Below are 21108 nucleotides of genomic sequence, written 5' to 3' on the forward strand. Positions count from 1 at the left end.
TAGCGTGAGAAATGTGTTAACACAAGATACTGCGATTCAAATGTCAGTTGTTGAAATGATGACCACAGTTTCACAATGAAGTTATGTTTGCCTAATATATATAGGTTAAAATCTTTAAGAATTACTATCAAGTCATTAGCAAAAGCTAATTTCCAGAGCCTTTCAGTGTTCTAGAATGTTTTAAGAGTGGTTTCTCTTATTAAGAAAAATTTCAGTCTTGACCCTGAGCTCAAAAAATTGCAATCAAACTTCACAATTGCTAAGCAAATCAAACTTAGGTTGAGCAATTTCTGACAAAATTCAATCATGGTTAGAATCCACAAAAGCAAATGAAATTTACCATTAACACTACTGGTTCAGTAACACATGACAGATTCAAATATCTTCTGCAGGGTACTTGCTGGTGAATAATAGAGTGAATAACCACAGGTTTTAAATATGTTACATTTTCACAAGCTTTATATATTTTTCCAACTAGATCTTTTTCTACTTTGCACGTTTTAACCAGAGTTGTAACACATCATAGCAGATTCTACTTCAGGTTGTACAGAATTGGTGTTTTCTCAACTTTTTAAAAAATACCCATAGTTGTTCCATACAGAGTATTCATAGAAGCTAATTCTTCAGTAACTCTAAATTCAGCACTGATGTCTCAAATAAACAAGACCTGAACAGTATTAGTAACATCTGCCAACTCATCAAGAGTCAAAATCATTTACTTTCTGAATTGACTTGATTTTGCCCACAAAGTCCTAAACTCTGAGCAACTGTTCTTGCCAAAAGGCCAATAGTCCTAAACAATTTTTCTCTGGATACATTTCTGTGGCTGGTGCATTCAAATACAATTAACTCACCATCAGTAGTAAACGGCTCTCCTTGCTTGGCTTACAAAAGAGTCACTTGGAGACTTCAGTTGCACCCTCATTTTCATTTTTTATTTTGTGAAGAAATTCTGCTATGTTGAGATATTTCCAGATAAAATTTCTAGTTTTTCTGACAGTTGGCTTGCTTGTGAGGAAAATCCCATGATGAGTGCCTCTATTGGTAATGTCAACATATATTGTATTTTAGCTCAGGTATAGATGCTTTGTTACCTAATCCAGTATCAAAATAATTCACCCTCACACAATGTGCCTTAAAAGCGCATTAGAAGTCCACTTTTCTTGTTTTGAAATAATGAATATACACTAGCAATAAAAAAATATTATAGCTTGGTGATTTACATGGCACTCAAAACGCTGTTGAGTTACAACCATGTCCCTGTGATTTGGAGTATGCCGAGTAGCAGTGTGAACTGTTGATAATCACTTTCTGTGTGTTGTTAACTTCTCAACTGTGCTGTCATTACAGCATGAAAGCAGCCACAGACAGCATGTAAACAAATGAGCATGGTGTGTTCGAAAAAACTATGGACACTGAAATTCAAATTTCATATAATTTTCATGTCACAAGATTTAATTTTTTCAACCATTAGTATAAGAACCATTCTCCAGTCATCTGCCGTACAAAAACAGGTGGTATGCTAGATCTGGCCTGCCAGGCATAGTTTGCCATCCCTGATCTAAATAATTTCATTTTTATTACTTATACAGTGATAAGTTAGGGGTATTTATATAAAATTTAGGCACACTCTTCAACTGAGGATCACTGCAAAGTGGTATTAGTACTTTCTTAGTTAGCAATTATCCCACCTTCAAAAACTATTTTCCCAGGAGAGAGTCAATATTTAAATATATTTAATGAAGAATTAGATATAATTTAGATTGTAAGATTATAACAGATAAACTATACTTAGTAGACTTATGTCATTTAAATTTTAATTTGATAATCTTCAACTTATAAGACAGCAAGGGTAAAATAGAAGTGTTCAATACTAAAAGTTAACTGCTAAAATTTTATGAAATCATACAAACTATATTTCATTATGTAAAGGTCTAGTGGGGAGAGGGAGAAAACGTTTCCAATTAAGTGAGGAAATTTGAGTTTTTTCTTCTGAAAAGACTTTATTTATCTGTCCTCTGGCGTTTAAGAGGTGGATCATCATGATTGTCTGTAACAAATCCAGAAAACCTAGATTAGTTAAGATACTTAACATTGGAAAATACTTTTAAAAAGCAAATAATATAGGCATTTTAAAGATTTTTAATACTCAACTTATACATCAAATAGTAACATTCCCATGGGAATTTATTATTTTAATGAAATAGCCTTCTACTAGACTGAACAGTGCATATGCCATGCTGATATTTGTAAAATTGGGAGAAACGAGTCACAGCTGAGTGGCAAGGAATCCTGAATTGAAATATCTAACTAGAATTAGCTTAACATATTTCCAAATTTAATAAATAAAATATATTTAGCCTAAGAAAGCTCCATGAAGGCTATTATGGTTTACATTTAATTTCCCAGAAATTGCTCACCTAGATTTAGGGTCTGGTTCTTGTAGAGTACAGCAGCAGGAATCCGGAAGGTGATACATAACATTTCCTTGTTAGGGGCTACATTTCTTACTGGGTGAATTGAACTGCATGCCTCCAAGGAAGTGCCTAACACAGCCCCAGCTCGTTGCTGAACATCCTTAGCAGGATTAGGATCTTTGGAAAAGCTGTAACAGTGCACTATGGGAAGGAGCTCAATGCTGCATGGTGGCCCATCCAAAAGCGATTTGAAAACACTGAGAAACTCAACAGCCTTTGCTGGCAAGTTCATGACAATGTGCACAGAGTGTTTTTTTTCTTTTGACAGTGGTCCCAGCTGCTGCATTAACTCTTTTCTGACTGGTCCTTGAAGGAAGTCTTTCCCATCCAAGTTAAAGACTTTCACCTTTTGGTCCACTTTATTTAATTTACAATTGTGCAACAGCCACTTATGGGATTCAGGATTGAGATCGTTAGCAAATACAGTGCAGTTTTTCTTTGCTACTGGAATGGCAAAGGGCCCAACCCCAGCAAAAACATCAAATAGTACATCCCCAGGTTTGAGAAGTTCTGTGATACGACTGTGTTCTGTAGAGAGTCGAGGATTCCAATAGACTTTCGAAAAATCAAATTCATAGGTGTAGCTGTTTTCTCGAACCTGAAAAAGGTATTATACTTTGATTAACTAACCTGTTTAGTCTTAAATTCCAGCCATGAATACTGGATGGATATACCTACACACATACATTTACATTTAAGAGCAAATAACAGTGCATTTTAATTAGAGTTCTGGTGTTTATGCTATCTTTGAGCCCAGTTAACAACCCATATTAGACTCTGACATGAGAAGAGTCTCTCCATCTCATTCTAATGGGCCATAAAGTGGTTCCCAAATCACATGAGGAATTCTTCAGACAGGCCAACTGACTGGCTTAATCATACTCTATTTTGTCACCTGATGGAGAGGGAAATAAACCTATAATGTGAAACAACACACCACACACATCTTCATGATGACTAGTTAAGTTACAGATAGCACTTCCACTCAGCAGATAAGCTTCCTTAGTTTTCAGTTTGTAAGAGGGAGGCATGATAGATCTGTTAGGTACCAATGAATTTTGAGGTATTTTACTATGTTTTTAGATAGTTACTTGGACTTTGCAAGTTTCATGTCTACAAATTAGAGCCAGTGTACAGAACAAGTCATTCCGTTATTTTCTCTTTTCCCAAATTTGAGTTTTCATTGATTAAATATATACAGCAAAGCTAAGTCTTGAACACATTTAAAACTTCATGCCATTTCTTTTGGGACTATGATAAACATGACAGAAAATAGAAAACAAAATTAAAATTACAGTCATGGAATGTGACCTCAGCTATCATTTCAAGTCATGGAATGTGACCTCAGCCCTTATTTTAATGGATGAAGAATCAAAGAGCCAAAAAAGTTCCTAAGTTCCATAAATCTGATAGAGATATATTTTCTGTATTCTGCCTTCATGGAATATTCTGCCTTCAAATTTGTGTAAATATTTTTTCTTCCCAACCACATCAGATGCTCTGGCCATGTTAAGGCTCCAGAGTTGGAAATGTTCCTTCATTATTCTGCCAACTAAAACTCTTTCTAGATATACAAACTGGAAGGTTCTGAATATGTCTTGGGATGCTTTTCCTGGAATATCCTTTCTACTCCCCCTTTTTAATGTGAAGCACAGTACTAGTTTAAAAAAAAATACATTCTAAGTATCCTTCTGGTTTTACTCACACTGTCTTTGATATCTCACTCACCCAGTCAGCATCAGGAATCTTTTTACCCACAATATACACACAAAGTACTTAGATGTTGCATGAGCTCCTAAAGTCAAACTTAAATGTGATTCTGTTTGGAGCAAAGAAATTATACTGAGTGAGTTTTTACATTTATTTTATGGTATAAATGCTAAGTATTAAATATATCTTAAGAACAAACTTTAATTGGCTTAAGAAATCAGGAGCCATTTTAAAAATTACATTAGTTTCTCAGAACTTTTAGATCGCTGAGAATGATGCCTCCTGCTACCCTAAATGGCAGCACCAAATGAATATGCAGTATTCAATCAGTGTATGATGAGATAAGCACTGATACCAGCAAAGGATTCACATTCAAATCTTACTTGCCATAACAGAACTCATACATTATACACAAGCAGTAGGCCATGGAGGTTATACAGGGAAAGACCATGCATGAACTCTGGAGTCAGAAGCCTGGCTCCAAACACCCTGCACAACCATACCTTGTTACTTCATCTGCATAAAGAGAATATTAAAAACAACCACCATTATCTTGTGGGCTTCTTAGAATTTGTTATATTTAAAACATTAGCTCAGGCCTAATAGTAAGCGTGTAGTAAATGGTATTTTAATATTCTGCTACTATTATGGTGAAATATTATTATACCTAAAATATTCACCTAAGTCTATGTGGCCCAGAATCTTAAAAAATAATTATTTTGCAAACTCTCTGAGTTTTACGAAGTCCTGTTTAAAACAAGTCAGTCAAAGAAAGATAAATATTGTATGAGTTCACTCATATGTGGAATTTAAGAAAAAAGATGAATGTGGGGGGAGGGGAAGAGAGGGAAGCAGACATGAGACTGTATAGAGAACAAACTGAGGGTTGCTAGAGGGGAGAGGGGCAGGGGGATGGGCTAGATGGGGGACGGGCAGTAAGGAGGGCACTTGTGCTGAGCACTGGGTGTTACATGTTAAGTGATGAATCACTAAATTCTACTCCTTAAACCAACATTACACTATATGTTAACTAACTAGAATTTAAACAAGAACTTTAAACAAACAAAAAGACATATCTAACATTTAAGAGGACTTTGTTATTAAAATTTTTGTCAAGTTATGGAACGAGTTTAACCTATTTCCTAGCTTGGGTACAAAATTTCATATAATGTTAATAGATAATCATCTAAGACTTTTGGCTTAAAAAAGTTTATATTCTCCAGCACTTCAGAGGATTTTGGGGGTAGAGGATGATATTTTGGGGGTACCAGGAATTTGTTCCTACATATTAAAAATATTTTTTCTTTGAAATAGATTTGTTTTTCTTATAAAAGAAATATGTGCTCAATAGAAAAGTATAAAGATGAGAACAAAGGTCACTAGTAACTACATCAAATAAAAATATGCCCACTGTTAACATTCTAATATATGTGCATATTTACATAAATATTTAGTTAAAATAAGAGCTATATTCTATATACTACTCTATATATTATTTTATATACCAGAATTTGATCAATTTGTTGATGAACATTTAGGTTGTTTCCATTCCTTTGTTTGTTTTGTTATCATAAAAATGAAGAACCTAGTACATACATCATTACAGTTTTGTCCAATTATATCCTTGAAATAACTTCCTGTAAATGCAATGCTAGGTCAGAGGATGTACCTATTCAAAAATGGCAATATATTACCATCTACTCTTCCTGAGTATTTGTACCAAATTTGCACTTCCATCACAAGGATATACAAATGCTCACATTCTCACATACTTGTCAATACTAGGTTATTATAAATATTTTCAATCTTTGTCATCTATTAAGATTCTAAACATTAATCGATAAAATCTGTACCTAGGAGACAATAAAATACTCCATACCTTGGTCATCATGTTCTCCTCTCCAGATAGTACTTCCATTTGGAAATTTCGGTATGTATTATCAATATTATTGATTTTATTTACTGCTGAGGTGATTCCTGGATTTTTGTCAATCATAACTTGGCCTGAAAGAGAAGAATCCATAATAAATATTGCCAATTGGCTGCAAAATAAAACTGAAAATATGAAATGGAAGTAAACTATTTTCTTTTGGTTTATGGATCCAAAAATTGCATCTAGTGTGTATATAGTGAAATGCAATTCTAAAAATTCAACAGATTAGTAAAGTTAATGTAGCCTTCAATACAAACACAAAAAACCATATGGGTATATATATATTTTTAAGATTTTATTTATTTATTTGACAGAGATACAGCGAGAGAGGGAACACAAGCAGGGCGAGTGGGAGAGGGAGAAGCGCGCTTCCCGCAGAGCAGGGAGCCCGATGCGGGGCTCGATCCCAGGACCCTGGGATCATGACCCAAGCCGAAGGCAGACGCTCAACCGACTGAGCCAGCCAGGCGCCCCGTTATGGGTACATTTGTAAAGAAAAATTTTTGAGGGGCACCTGGGTGGCTCAGTCGTTAAGTGTCTGCCTTCGGCTCGGGTCATGATCTCAGGGTCCTGGGATCGAGCCCCGCATCGGGCTCCCTGCTCTGCGGGGAGCCTGCTTCTCCCTCTGCCTCTTCTGCTCCCCCTGCTTATGCTCTCTCACTCTCTGTCAAATAATAAAATCTTAAAAAAAAAAATAAAGAAAAATTTTCGAGGAGTTTGGGTCTACCTAATATTTTTCCTTTTTTTTTTTTTTTTTACTAAATCTCAAATGGACCAATACACAACAATAAGCAAAAAGGTAGACCATAAGGTAAAGAACAGAAAGAAGATCTGTAAGGAGCATGGCAACAAATCTCAGAAATCACCAGCCTGTCCCCACTGGCCCCAAACCAAATGTCTGCTTTACTGTGTGCTTGAAACAGATGCCTTCACTTTGGAAATATAGAACAGCAAAATAAGTTTTCAAATAAAAGAAACATAGATTCTTGGGGTGCCTGGGTGGCTAAGTTGGTTAAGCATCTGACTTCAGCTCAGGTCCTGATCTCAGGCTCCCTGCTCAGTGGGGAGTCTGCTTGTCCCTCTCCCTCTACCCCTCTACCCCTCCCACCTGCTCTCTTGTGCGCTTTCTCTCTTAAATAAAAAAGTCTTAAAAAAAAGAAACACAGATTCTTTAGAGTCTTATATAAATACAATGTTCATTTACTTAAATTGTTCTTTTTGTCAAGTATTTGCCAGAGCCGAAAAAGCTACAAAGATAATAAAATACACCAGAAATGGTATATTGATGCCCTTTAATTAAAGTTTACTTTTTCCAGCACTTAAAAAATTTTTAAGAATCTATATGCTAGGGCGCGTGGGTGGCTCAGATGGTTAAGCGTCTGCCTTCGGCTCAGGTCATGATCCCAGGGTCCTGGGATTGAGTTCCGCATCAGGCTCCCTGCTCCTTGGGAGTCTGCTTCTCCCTCTGCTTCTCTCTCTCTCTCTCCCTCTCTGTCTCTCATGAATAAATAAATAAAAAAAATAAAAAAATCTTTAAAAAAAATCTATATGCTAATCTCACTGCATAAAGATAACTTGATTTGTAAGTTAGTAAAAAGTACTCAAAAATACAAACACACTGATATATAACCAAAATTTGTCCAGTTTCTTTCTGATAATTAGCTACCTAATTTTGAATATGATAATATCAATAAACTCTAGCCAATCATTGTTCTTATCCTGTTCCACTTCAGGTATCAGACCTCAATTTTTAATGTACAGGAGTTTGAAATGAGGCATGAAATAAAAAAACCAAAACCAATTCTGAAAGTCTATAGTAAAAGTTTTAAAATTATCACTGTATGAGAATGTTTCACTTTTAATCTTTGAGTGCCCCTTTATAAAGGAGAGATGCCAAAAGGCATGTTTGAGTTATGACAAGTAATGACTCATAGCAAAGTTTATCCTTGACATTTGTACACAGTTATAATTATAAATATCTGCTTATTTATTTTATTAGCCCCTTTCATCAATAAAAACAAAGGAAATGCATAACAGCCTATTTCTGAAATTCTACCCATGCAAAATACTGAGAACTACATTTTAAAGGTGAAAATAATTCCCAGAAGTGCTGACAATTACTCTACATTAAAAAAAATTAATCTGGAGAATACATGGACATCAAATATTTGTAAAAGGTTAACTGCAATCATGATTAGTCTTCTACTTCTTTCTTATCCCAAAGGATAAAGGACCCAGGCTCAAACTTGGGCTTACAGAGGTACAACATACAAAAGCATCATTTTTTTTTGGTAAAGATTTTATTTATTTATTTGTCAGAGAGGAAGAGACAGAGAGAGCACACGCGCACAAGCAGGAGGAGCAGCAGGCAGAGGGAGAAGCAGGCTCCCCACTGAGCAGGGAGCCCCATGTGGGACTTGATCCTAGGACTCCGGGATCATGACCTGAGCTGAACGCAGATGCTTAACCAACTGAGCCACCCAGGCATCCCACAAAAGCACCATCTCTAAAAGGCTAAGGGCACTAAAAAACAAAGTATGGTGCCTGACATATAGAAGAGGCTCAATTAGTTGAATCAAAGCATGAGTAAAGGTCTTGCACTTTTGATGGTAAGACACTCAAAATTTAAGAAACCTAGAATTCAACATAGTCCTGAGGGTCTAATAAGTCCTGTGTAGCAAAATGACAAGATGCCAAAGAATTCTGCCAAAGCGAAAGATTCGAGTTTAATCTATGCTTGTATACTGTATACACAAAAGCCTGAAATGATTTTTAGAGCTTTGCTATCACTCGGGAAAGAATATTCCAAAACTATTCTCAAAAGTGAGGGTATGTAGCCCAAGATCCAGTTTAAAATTAAAATGATAAAATGTCCTGCTTCTGTAATTTGACATCTAAGAAAATAATTTTTAAAACTAAAATTAAGACTTGCTAATTACTTTCTAGTACATGAAAGACACACCTACCAATTAAATGCTTGAAAGGTAGTTGATGATCTCGAAGGTTCAGGTGGGCAATATGTCCAACTCTGCTAAAACCTGAAGTCACATCTTGACCTTCAGGAAGCACAGCTTTCAAGATTTCTTCTGACTTAAAGTTTTCATAAGTTAGTTCCAAATTATATTTAGATATCTGTGGATTGACATTAAGCTGCTTTAAAACACTGAGTTCTGCTCTTTCAAAGGAATCATAAGTAAATATTTTATAGGGATCCAACATAATTAGTCTACTTTCTTCATCTTCTGGATCTTCAATCACACGTTTTATGCCTGGGCGCTGCAGTGCTGCCCTTTTAAGGGATCGCATCAATTTATTGACTATTTCCTTCCTTACTTTAAGCACTGGGATGGTTACTGTCTTTTTAAAAGCTGTTCTATCAAGTTTTGTCATTCCTCGAACATTAGAGGGTGGTGAAAACAATTCAGAGTCTCTCTGGTCTGATTCTATTTCAGGCATGGTTGAGAATCTTTTTCTTTGATCCAACAAGAAAATACCAGGTGCTCTGCTAAGTTTCTGTATCTGTGATGTCCAAGCTAGTGGAGTCAATGATTCTGATTCAGATATTCTACATCTTTCCACTTTGAAAAGTATTCTTGAGAATCCAAATGGCCTCCATAAGATCCTAAAAAAAAGGAAGCATTTAAAAAAAAAATACCATAAAACTACAAACTTACATGTTCACAATAGCTTAAGAATAAAAATCTAAATTCTAGGGGTGCCTGGGTGGCTTAGTCAGTGAAGTGTGAGGCTCTTGAGTTAGGCTCAGGTCATGATCCCAGTGCGGTCATGAGATTGAGCTCTGCATCAGGCCCGGTGCTCAGCGGGAGGTCTGCTGGAGACTCTCTCCCTCTGCCCCTACCCCCACTCTCTCAAATAAAATCTTAAAAAAAACCCTAAATTCTACAGTTTTAAACAACCGCTAAATGCTGATAATTAAAACTTCTAGTGGTGACAAGTATACTATCTTTTCCATAATATTTGTCTTTTATTAGCAATAAATAATAAATGTGCACCTTCAACCCACCTGCTGCCAGGACAAGGGCTTAGTGATCCATCAGCCTCCCTAGTCTATGAACCTCTCCACCAACAATTTTCTATAGCATACATACATGTGGGATTGGAAGGCTGAGATTTGAGTTAAAAGATCACCTCTAAATGAAATGGTCATTATACTTACGACTTTCCCAATGGCAATATTTACTAGGATATTCTTCTGACTGCTACATGCTTTACACACATTATCAATCTTGGGAGGTGTGTGATATCACATCCTTACTTCGAAAACGAGCAAACTAAAGGTCAGAAGTAGGTTAATTCACCCAGTCTCGCTGCTGTAAGCGGCTGAGCAAGGATTAAAAACCAGGTCTGACTGACTTCAGAGCCTGTGGTCTTAATATATTGCTACATTGTTTGTCTTCAATGCTTTACTACCACAAGTCCTGCCTATGACTTGAGGTTTTGGTATTCTGAGGACTAGGATTTGCTAAGTGTTACATGCCCCTTCCATTCATTCACAGTATCAGTTATTCACTTTGCCTTCTAAAATACCAAAGAACCAATTAGCAGGGGAAAGGGCCCTGCCCTAGGACCCTGTAAAGCAATTCTCAAACTTCACAGTCAGGGTTCAAATTCGGCTAGCAGTTAACCAGCTGTGTGATCTTGTAATACCTTAACCCGAGTCTCGGTTTCCCACGTGTAAAATGAAAGGCTCTTTCAGAAAGCTTTTGAAAAGATTAAACTCATTCCTTCCTAGCCACTACTCGGACCTAGGCTCAGCACCCAGGCGGTGGGTGACCTCGCGACGTTTCTGCGCGCCAAGAGGCGCGCGGAGGGGAGCAGATCGTGGTGGACGGCTCCTGCCGCCCGACGCCCAGCCTCTCCGTTCAGGGGCTTTGCGGTCACCACCTTACCAACGTCACCATCCCAATTCCTGGCATCGCTCCGCGGTTGACTCCGAGACTAGACCCCTCACCTCATGCTCTGGTGCAGCTCGGAAATGGGTCGCTCGTGGAAGGCTGGCCCTCGACGACACCATCACCGTTCGCCACCGAAAGGCGAGCGTCATCAGATCGCGTCGATTCCCTCCTTTCTTCCCCGCCCTGGTGAGGTACCGGAACCCGGAAGGGCCGGGCCCACAGCCCCGCCTCCGACGCGACTCAAGACTGGAGGGTGGTAGCTCGCAGATGGACCTGGTAGTCGGCCAGCGAGCAGCATGGAGGCACCCTGGGGGATCGACAACGCTGAGCGGGGCTGGTACGTCTCTGCCCAGCAGCCCGAAGAGGCGGAGGCGGAAGAGTTGAGCCCGTTGCTAAGCAACGTAAGTGGCCTCCGCTAGCTTCCCGGTGCTGAAGGCCTCCGGGCTTCCCTGAAATGCCTGGCAAGTAAGACCGGGAAAAGAAGGAGGTGAGGGTGCGGCGTGGGGATAAGGGAGAAGCTGGAGCCTGACTCTTGGCGGGTGGCGCCCTAAGGCAGCAACCAGAGGCGGATGAGATCCGGCGGAGTGCATGAATGTGGTAGCAGCGTAACACGGCCCAAAAAGAAAAGCTGAAGGCGCAGGCACAGGTGGAAGAGGATGACTGGATGAGCAGCCCTAGCGTTATGTAACTCAGTGCTGTTTGTTAGTGTCTTTGTGGACTTCCTGTTCCCTCCAGCAGTCTTGTGAGGTTTTTGCCAGAGTCACAAGATTTTTCTTTTCTAGACTTAGTCATTGGCTGCCTAAGAAACATCTTCATACAGAGATCCTTAGCGGTGAAGGAGTGGAGGTGGCCTGGTGATAAGTACATAGGTACTTCCTTGACCCTAAAGCCTGTGCAATGGGTCCTTGGCCTTTTAAGTCGAGTCCCTGCTCTGTAACACTTTCTAGGACTTTGCTCCCAAATGCTGTTTTGGAAGAGGGTGTTTTCAAGGGTATCTTCGGTAGAGCAACGTGAATTGCTTCTATTTATTATATCGTCATTGCAAGGTATTCCTGACCATCCTTGCATTTGAGCTGACTTAATTCGTTAAATATACAGAGATTACTTTTGCAGTCCCAGTATTGGGGAGCAACCATGGTCTCCAGCAGCCCCAAGCTAAGGATTTCTTCAGTAATCACACGAACTGAGGCCAGCTCCCTTCTCTCTGTCCCACCCCATTCCTATCCTGTCTTCATCTTTTGCAGTCACAAGGTTAATCATGGCTTTTCCCGAAGTCTCCCTGGGCTCCGTACTGGTGGAGATGATTTTCCTAAGAAACAAGATTCCTGGCGCTGCACTAGTGGGAGGTGGGAAGGGAAGAAAGGAAACCAGTGCTGCTTGAGAAACTAGTGTGTCACACAGTGCCTCTGGTTTGCAGGAGACTTTCTCCATAACTTGTCATTCATTTCTTGATGAAGTTTGAACTTCACCATCCAAACATTTAACACTATTAAATTTATGTGCTTGCAGGAACTTTACAGACAGGGACCCCCAGGTGTTTCATTTGGTTTTTCTGTGTTTAATTTGACGAATGCCATCATGGGAAGTGGCATCCTTGGCTTAGCTTATGTTATGGCTCATACTGGCATCCTTGGATTTAGGTGAGTTTTTTTTTTTTCTTCTTTTACTGTTACTTTTATTTTTCTTCCATTTTGATAGTACACTGAGAAGCAAAGAGATAGGCTCCAGAGCTGGTGTTATACAGTGTCTAGTTAAATTATTTCTGGGGTTTTAGCATTTTCTTACTATTGTTGCCCGTCTATAGCTTGGAGGGATGCAATATAATTGGTATTTTTTATCCAAAAGTGTGGCTAATTTTTTAAAATGGAAACTTGATCCACACTTGCCACTCCTTATGACTTAAAGAGTGGCTATTTGTTGTGTCAAGTTGGCCAAAGTGAATTAAAATTTATCAGCCATACAGATTACCTATAAATGGCAATTTTATGAGGGTAAAGTTCCTACTCTTAGGTAGTCTTGTTTCGCTGAGTCTAGACATGTGTTCTGTGCCTATTCCTTTTCATCTAGACTTGACTCATTCCGGTTGGCCCAAAAGAGGAGACATTCCTGGCTTTTCTGTGTTTCCATAGTACTTTGTATATTCATTCTGTTATTATAATGTGTTATAGTGATTTGTTTGCAAATTAGTTTCCCTGCTAAACTGAAATCCTTTAGAACTAGACCTTATCTTTAGCATTTAGCATTTGTTTTATCAATAGAAGCAGATCTATTTTACCAGGAAATTTAAAATGCATCGAGTCTCATTTAGGTTTATTTTCTGCTTTTATTTTTAATTTCTTGATAAGCAAACCAATTTTTAAGTAACCCACTTGCCTTTTTTTGTTTTTTAAAGATTTATTTGAGAGAGAGCGTGTGCACAAGCAGGAGGGGCAGAGGGAGAGGGAGAGGGAGAGAGAATCTCAAGCAGACTCCACGCTGGGCCAGAAGCCTGACTCGGGGCTCTGTCCCGTGACCCTGAGATCATGACCCAAGCTGAAACCAAGAGTGGGATGCTCAACCAACTGTGCCACCCAGGCGCCCCCCCCCAATTTGCTTTTATAATGGGTTATATGCACAAACTTTCATAATTTTTAAAACTAAAAAAATATTTTTTTAAGTAGGATCCACACTAATGTGGGGTTTGAAATCACGACCCTAAGCATGCTCTACTCAGTGCCAGGTGCCCCTCATAATTTTTAAAAGCTTTAATTTAAATTCCCTTTAGTTAATATACAGTATTATATTGGTTTCAGGTGTACATTATAGTGATTCAACCATTCTATACATCACCTAGTGCTCATCACAAGTGCGCTCCCTAATCTCCATCACCTGTTGCCGCTGCCCCCCCACCCCCACCCCATAACCATCAGTTTGTTCTCTATAGTTCAGGGTCTACTTCTTGATTTCTCTCTCTTTTTCCCTCTTTGCTTGTTTGTTTTGTTCCTTAACAAACTTTCATAATTTTAAAACTTCAAAACCGTATTTGACATCTTAGGCAAGACATAATCATAGGACTCTTTTGAGTTCCCTTTGAAAAATCACATTTTGTACTCCAGGGCCTTACGTGCAGTTGTATACCACTGAACATGTCCTTATTGAATCATGTCACATTTTCCATTTAGTGATACCAAACTGTTATTTTGTGAGGCCTCAAGTGTACTGACAAGTGTACTTGTATACAAATGACAAGTGTACCTCTCAGCTTTGCTACTTAATTACAAGTATTAAGTAGACCGTGAAGAATTTCTTCAAGTTTTGGGGCACTCACTAGTGCCAGCTTTCTAAGAAGCTTGTCCTGTCAGTATCCTCCTGAGAATAAGTAGGAAATTATGCATATTGTCTCTTTTCTCACTTTTGGTGAAAGGTCCCTAATTATTACATTATTTGTACCTTTTCAAATTGTGTCAATAGATGTGTGTTAACTGCTTTTGTTTGATTTGGTGAGTGTGTATGTGTATAATGGATGCTAGGAAATGCAGTCTTTTTTTAAGATTTATTTATTTTAGTGAGGGTATGTGAGTGGGGGGAGGGGAAGAGGGAGAGGGAATCTTCAGCAGACTCCCCACTGACTGGGGAGCCAGTCATGGGGCTCCATCCCATGACCCTGGAATCATGACCTGAGCTGAAACAAAGAGTTGGATGCTCAACCAACTGAGCCACCCAGATGCCCCTAGGAAGTAGTCTCAACTCAGTATTATAGGTGAAGGTATCATAGGGTGGTACAGTCATTGGAAGAGGAGGGATGGAGGGAAGGAAAAAGAAGACAGTGAGATTTCACAACTAAAACTTCTGTTTAGACTTAAAATAGGAAGAAATAGTTATAAAAGGGAAACAGTACAAGATCACTGAATAGCTGAACCAGCAGTCAGCAGACAAGAGTGCTGAAGGGGAAAATTGTTTTTGTTTTAAATACAGTTTGTTTCTTTCTGATTTATTTTTTTAATCTAAAAGCAGTATATTTTCATTTAAATAAAATTTGGTAAATACAGAATAATATTTTCTTTAGTGACCATAATCCAACTACTCAAAGATAGTCCCTGCGAACATTTGAATGTGAAAAAAATTTGTTTTGTAATGAGATACTTCAAAAAAGAAAACTGTGGGGGTTTGACCATGTACTCTTTTATATTTCAGTTTCTTGCTGTTGATAGTTGCTCTCCTGGCTTCTTACTCAGTTCACCTCCTGCTTAGTATGTGCATTCAGACAGGTGAGTAAAAATATTATGCTGAGTTATTTGTTGAAGCGGCCCTTTGAGATGATAACCACATATAGGATTGGATGGCTCAAATTTAATTTCCAGCAGGCATACATTATTATCAGGCAGGGTGGTTGAAATGGAGAATTCCAAAAGGCCAGAAGAGATAGACCCAATCCTAGGAGAATATTTAAAGACAGAATGGGAGGAGGAAACTTACCTGCCTTTCTCTACAGCACACAGCATAGTTTTCTAGATTAGGTAGATTAGGGGAAACACCTGAAAGGGTTTTAAGGAATCCAAACTTTATGTTATGGGGAAGCAGTAGGCAAGTGTTTATTCTGATCATATTTCTCCTAGGGCGATTATTTCCTCAAGGAGAACACCTTTTCAGATTTATTCCTGCCTGCTCTGTAGGAGGCAAGGTCACTAAACTTCAGATTTATTTAGTTTTACATTTTTAATTGCAAGTCTAGAATAAGGTAGTTTTTTTGTAAAATGACAGAATTATATGCAATTAAAGCAATATAGATATGTATATGCATTTTTCCATTTGGAACTTTAATTCAGTCATGTATTAGCTTCTCTTCAGTTGCAATGAATACAAGTGTATGAATTACAGAACTGCGTTAGTAGAGTTTTTCTTATGGCATTAACAAATATTCTGTGTCCATCAATCCTGGTCTTTTTATCTGTCTGGTCTCTTTTATGTTTGGATTAGGTCAGTTTTGATGCCAGAATCATGAGTTTAATTCTTATGTGGGTGAATTCACTTTGCTCTATCAGGTTTTGTAGTTTTCAGACTTTAAGAAGCAGAATAGATACATAAAATAGATAAAAATAGGATTCTGGCTGGAACAGGTGAGAGAAGCCCGAAGGCATTTCTTGAGAAATTTAAGACTCTCCAGAGCATACTCAGCTCTACTCTATTTAATCTGTCTGTGCCATCAGACATACCTGCAGATCTTTTTATAAACAGAGATTCATAAACCACAGGGATTCTAATTTCAAGAATCTAAGTTGCAATTTAGAAATATGTTTTTAAAAGTCCTCCTGATGATTCTTAGGCAGAACTGATTTAGGATCCACAGTTCACAGCTATAACTTGTACCAGCACCTTTGGCCATCCAGCCTGCAAATGTATGCCTTTTCTTTCATGGGGCTTGGGTGACAGTGCAGACAGATAAAAATACTAGGAAACAATGCAGTGATAGTAATCTGAAAGTACAAGTTGTTCATAACAGCATCCCAAATTCAGGAATCATAGCATTAAATAAGTATCTGTAACTCCTGCTGAAACCTGACTGGAATTTTAATGACATGTTTTGAAATTCTGCTTCTCTCTGTGACAAGATTATTTTTACCTAATTGTGGTAGTTTTTAACATCTTAATAGGTTACTTTATTATGTATTCTACTGAAAGAATAATATGTTAGTCAACCATGCGGCAACTATGTCTTCATTAACTAAAACGTTATAGCATGCTTTATTAATTTCAATTATTTGGAAGTGATACTCAATTTAGGAAGATTTCCAAGTAATGCTGATTTTTTTTCTCCTTCAGTTCATCTATATTTTACTTTAAAATTCTGACACTGTCTTGGTTCTTTTCTGTTACTTTAGGGGGCGTATGAACTGAAAACCTCTGTTTCTTTCTCTTTTTTCTTTTCCTTTATTTTTGTAGCTTGCTTGGTCCATGAACTCACTTCTTCATGGTTCTTCATATACATTGACGCACCTGTCTTCCGTTGAACTCCTTCAGTCATTGTAAAATTCTCTATGGAGGTAGGCTTTTAAAAAATATATATACGTGTATGTATATATGCACACACAAAAGACTAGAGAATCACATGTAGCTACATGTTTTTCCTCAGTGTATTGGACTGTCATAAAGGAGTATTAACTCAGGTCAGATTGATTGGTCAGAGAAAGGGCTATCATAAGTCTTTACAAAATAACTTCTTCATTTATTTGCCTGGAGTACAAGAGAAATGTTAATCTTTATAAAAATAAAGGATTTCTTCATGTGAAATTCTGCTGTTTTGGATTTTATATAGGGATTGAGGTCTCTGAAGACTGTTTTGAGGAGCGGAGGTAGCATATAAGGTACCTAAATCTCTCTAGCCTTGGTTTGTCTATAAAATGGTAATGATAATGCTTTCCTTTTGGGATTATTGTGAGAATGAAATACAGTAATGTATATAAAATGCCAAGGCTTTGGTCAGTACTGGCTTTTATTATGCGTTCTCACTGATGCAAAACCCTTAAAGATTGCAAGGTGTTGTACACACTACTCTCTCAGAAACAGTTGGCTTATTGTGATTCTTTGGGGAAACTTCTGTGCTTAGGGAATAAACCCATAGGTCCCCTCCTCTGATCTCCACATCACTATCAGCAGGAGGGAATTCACTGACCCTACCACCTTTGTACTTGCCCTCACTCTCTTGTCCATATACCCCCTCTTTGTCCAGTTGGAGTTTCATGGTACGTTATTACAAGCACTCCCTTGTTCCTCCCTTTTATCATCCTACTCCTGTGGCAAAATCCAACCATGGTTAAATGTGACTCTGCCTACTTCACGCATGCACCTGTGCAATTGAATGTTCCTGAAGAAAAACAACCTCACAGAGTGATATCACTATGATTCGGTATCTAGTGGACCTATGACACTATCACACAATCCTTATTAACTTCCTTAGTTCACTCACTTGCTTACTCTGCTATTAGGAGGTGATTTTTTCATATCTTCTCCTTTCTCTCAAACCTTCAACACATTCTCCTTGATTACATTCTTAGCTGATTCCTTCAATTTCTATTTCACTGAGAAAACAGAAGGAATCATAAATGAACATTATAAGCTCTTGCCACCACTTACACCTTCCCATTTTTCATTTGTGCCATATGCTCTGTTACTTTGGATGAACTCTTAGTGTTCTTATCTAAGGCCAGCTTTTCTACTTCTGCTGTGATCCCATTTGCTCTCACCTGCATCCCTCCAGCCACTCTCTCCCTTCTCCTTCTTTTTTATCATCTTTTTTCCTTTGTTTTCTTCCTATCCATTTACAAAGAATCTGTCATTTCTTCTGTTTTAAGAAGGACTCCACATTCCTTCAGTATGCTCCATGCCTTCATAGCAAAACTCCTTAGAAGACTTGTTTATGCCAGATACTGTTTCCCTTCCTCTCATTCTCTCTTTTTTTTTTCCCCCCTCTTACTCTCTTTTGAACCCACTCCAGTTAGGCTTTCCCCCATCATTCCATTGAAATTATTGTACCGGTGACTTACACTTAGTTGCTAAATCCAGCAGTCAGTCGTCAGTCTTCACCTTAGTTGACTGCTCAGCAGCGTTTCGTAGTTAGTTGTTCCTTCCTCTGTGTGACACTTATTTACATTCTTCTGGTTTCTGTCCTATTCCACTGAATACTCTTCTTTTTTTCTGCTGAATATTCTTCGTCTTTCCATCTTCTAAACACTGGAGTACCCCAGGACTATTCCTCTGATTTCTTTTATACTCACTAGGGCTCCTGGTGACCCTAAACTTTATGTCCTTAGCCTGGATCTCTTCCCCTGAATTTCAGTCTCATATCCAACTGCCTCCATGACATCCCCACTTGGATGCTGATATATCTATCTATCTATCTCAAATTAACCAAACTGTCCAATTTTGCACTTCCAGTCTATACCTTCCACTCTTTTCTCACCTAAGTAGATGGTAGTATCTTCCTTCTAGTTGCTTAGGCCAAAGATCTTGGAGTTACGGTGAACTCATTTTTTCCCCTCATACTCCAGATGCAAGCTCCAAATGTGAGGAAGTACCCGTTCTATAATTTTGAAGGTAAACGTTGACACAACATGTGAAGATCCTGATGAAAAGGTATAGAGGCTACCATTTGATTCAGCAGTTGTACTACCAGATCTAGATGTTACTACTAGGTATCTAAATGAGTTGAAAACTTACGTTGACACAAAAACCTGCACATGGATGTTTATACCTGCTCTATTCATAATTGCCAGAACTTAGAAGTAACCAAGTTGTCCTTTGGTAGGTGAATGGATAAATGGTGGTCCATCCAGACAATGAAATATTCAGCACTAAAAAGAAATGAGCTATCAAACAATGAGAAAACATGGAGGAACCTTAAATGTATATTACTAAGTGAAAGAATCCAATCTGAAAAGGCTACATCCTGTACAGTTCCAGCTATACAGCATTTCTGGGGCGTCTGGCTGGCTCTGTCAGTAGAGCATGCAACTCTTGATCTCAGGCTTGAGTTCAAGCCCCATGTTGGGTATGGAGTCTACTTTTAATTTTTTTAATATTTTATTTATTTATTTGTCACAGAGAGAGAGAGATGACATAAGCAGAGGGAGTGGTAGGCAGAGGGGAAGCAGGCTCCCCACTGAGCAAGGAGCCTGATGTGGGACTCAATCCCAGGACCCTGGGATCATGACCTGAGCCAAAGGCAGCTGCTTAACCAACTGAGCCACCCAGGCATCCCTGGAGCCTACTTTTTATTTTTTATTTATTTATTTATTTATTTTTATTTTTTAAAGATTTTATTTATTTTTTGACAGAGCGAGAGAGGGAACACAAGCAGGGGGAGTGGGAGAGGGAGAAGCAGGCTTCCCGCTGAGCAAGGAGCCTGATGTGGGGCTCGATCCAGGACCCTGGGATCATGACCTGAGCTGAAGGCAGATGCTTAACGACTGAGCCACCCAGGCACCCCTGGAGCCTACTTTTTAAAAAATGGTTGACTCTGTGACATTCTCGAAAAAGTAAAACTATGGAGACAGTGAAAAGACCAGTGGTTTCCAGGGGCTAGAGGGGAAGGAGAAATGAATAGGCAGAGCACAGAGGATGTTGGTGGCAGTTAAACTATTGTGTATGATACTTTACTAGTGGATACATGTCATTATTCATTTGTCAAAACCCATAGAATGTACAGCATCAAAAGTGAACTCTAAACTGTGGACTTTGGGTAATAATGTGTCAGTGTAGGTTCATCGACTGTAATAAATGTACCACTCTAGTGGAGAACGTTGATAGTGGTGGAGGCTGTGCATGTTTGGGGTTAGGGAAGATGTGGAAACTCTCCATACTTTCTGCTCAGTGTTGCTGTGAACTTAAAACTGCTCTTAAAAAGAAAATTTATTAAAAAAAAAATTAAAGGGGCACCTGGATGGCTTAGTTGGTTAAGCATCAGACTCTTGGTTTGGCCCACATCATGATCTCAGAGTTGTGAGACTGAGTCTCACGTCCCGCTCTGTGCTGAGTGTAGAGCCTGCTTAAGATGCTCTCTCTCAAATCCAAATCAAAACCTCAATGAGATACCACCTCACACCCGTCAGAATGGCTAAAATTAACAAGTCAGGGAACAACAGATGTTGACGGGGATGTGGAAAAAGGGGAACCCTTCTACACTGTTGGTGGGAATGCAAGCTGGTGCATCCACTCTGGAAAACAGTATGGAGGTTCCTCAAACAGTTGAAATTAGAGCTACTGTTCGATCCAGCAATTGCACTACTGGGTATTTACCCCAAAGATACAAATGTAGGGACCCAAGGGGTACGTGTACCCCAATGTTTATAGCAGCAATGTCCACAATAGCCAAACTGTGGAAAGAGCCAAGATGCCCATCGACAGATGAATGGATAAAGAAGATGTGGTATATATACACAATGGAATATTATGCAGCCATCAAAAGGAATGAGATCTTGCCATTTGCAACGACGTGGATGGAACTGGAGGGTGTTATGCTGAGTGAAATAAGTCAATCAGAGAAAGACATGTATCACATGACCTCACTGATATGAGGAATTCTTAATCTCAGGAAACA

At 38.6% G+C, this 21108-nt stretch overlaps 2 protein-coding genes across 10 annotated transcripts in view; one reads left to right on the forward strand and one right to left on the reverse strand.

Moving 5' to 3' along the window:
• Window positions 1-1880: 1880 nt before the first annotated feature.
• Window positions 1881-11228, reverse strand: TRMT5 (tRNA methyltransferase 5). Its single transcript, XM_025869922.2, is given in 6 exon segments — window positions 1881-2008; window positions 2010-2050; window positions 2421-3075; window positions 6067-6191; window positions 9087-9742; window positions 11093-11228. Coding segments are annotated over 6 exon segments (1578 nt in total). The 5' UTR covers window positions 11098-11228; the 3' UTR covers window positions 1881-1912.
• SLC38A6 (solute carrier family 38 member 6) overlaps window positions 11220-21108 on the forward strand; it is a 75457-nt gene continuing 65568 nt past the window's right edge. For 4 of the 9 annotated variants that reach the window (XR_012379008.1, XR_012379006.1, XR_012379007.1 and 1 more), the window contains exons 1-3: window positions 11222-11437; window positions 12546-12676; window positions 15210-15283. Coding sequence is in view for 6 of the 9 variants with exons in the window: in XM_025869923.2 (XP_025725708.1) it covers window positions 11333-11437; window positions 12546-12676; window positions 15210-15283 (310 nt within the window). In the remaining 3 variants the exon portion in view is untranslated. Of the gene's footprint in view, window positions 11524-12545; window positions 12677-15209; window positions 15284-21108 lie in introns of all 9 variants that reach the window. The other 5 variants (XM_025869924.2, XM_073895323.1, XM_025869926.2 and 2 more) reach the window with 5 other exon arrangements.

Source organism: Callorhinus ursinus, unplaced genomic scaffold, assembly GCF_003265705.2.
Source record: "Callorhinus ursinus isolate GAN/ISIS: 27379988/994484 unplaced genomic scaffold, GSC_fseal_2.0 scaffold8, whole genome shotgun sequence".
Classification (NCBI taxonomy): Eukaryota; Metazoa; Chordata; class Mammalia; order Carnivora; family Otariidae; genus Callorhinus; species Callorhinus ursinus.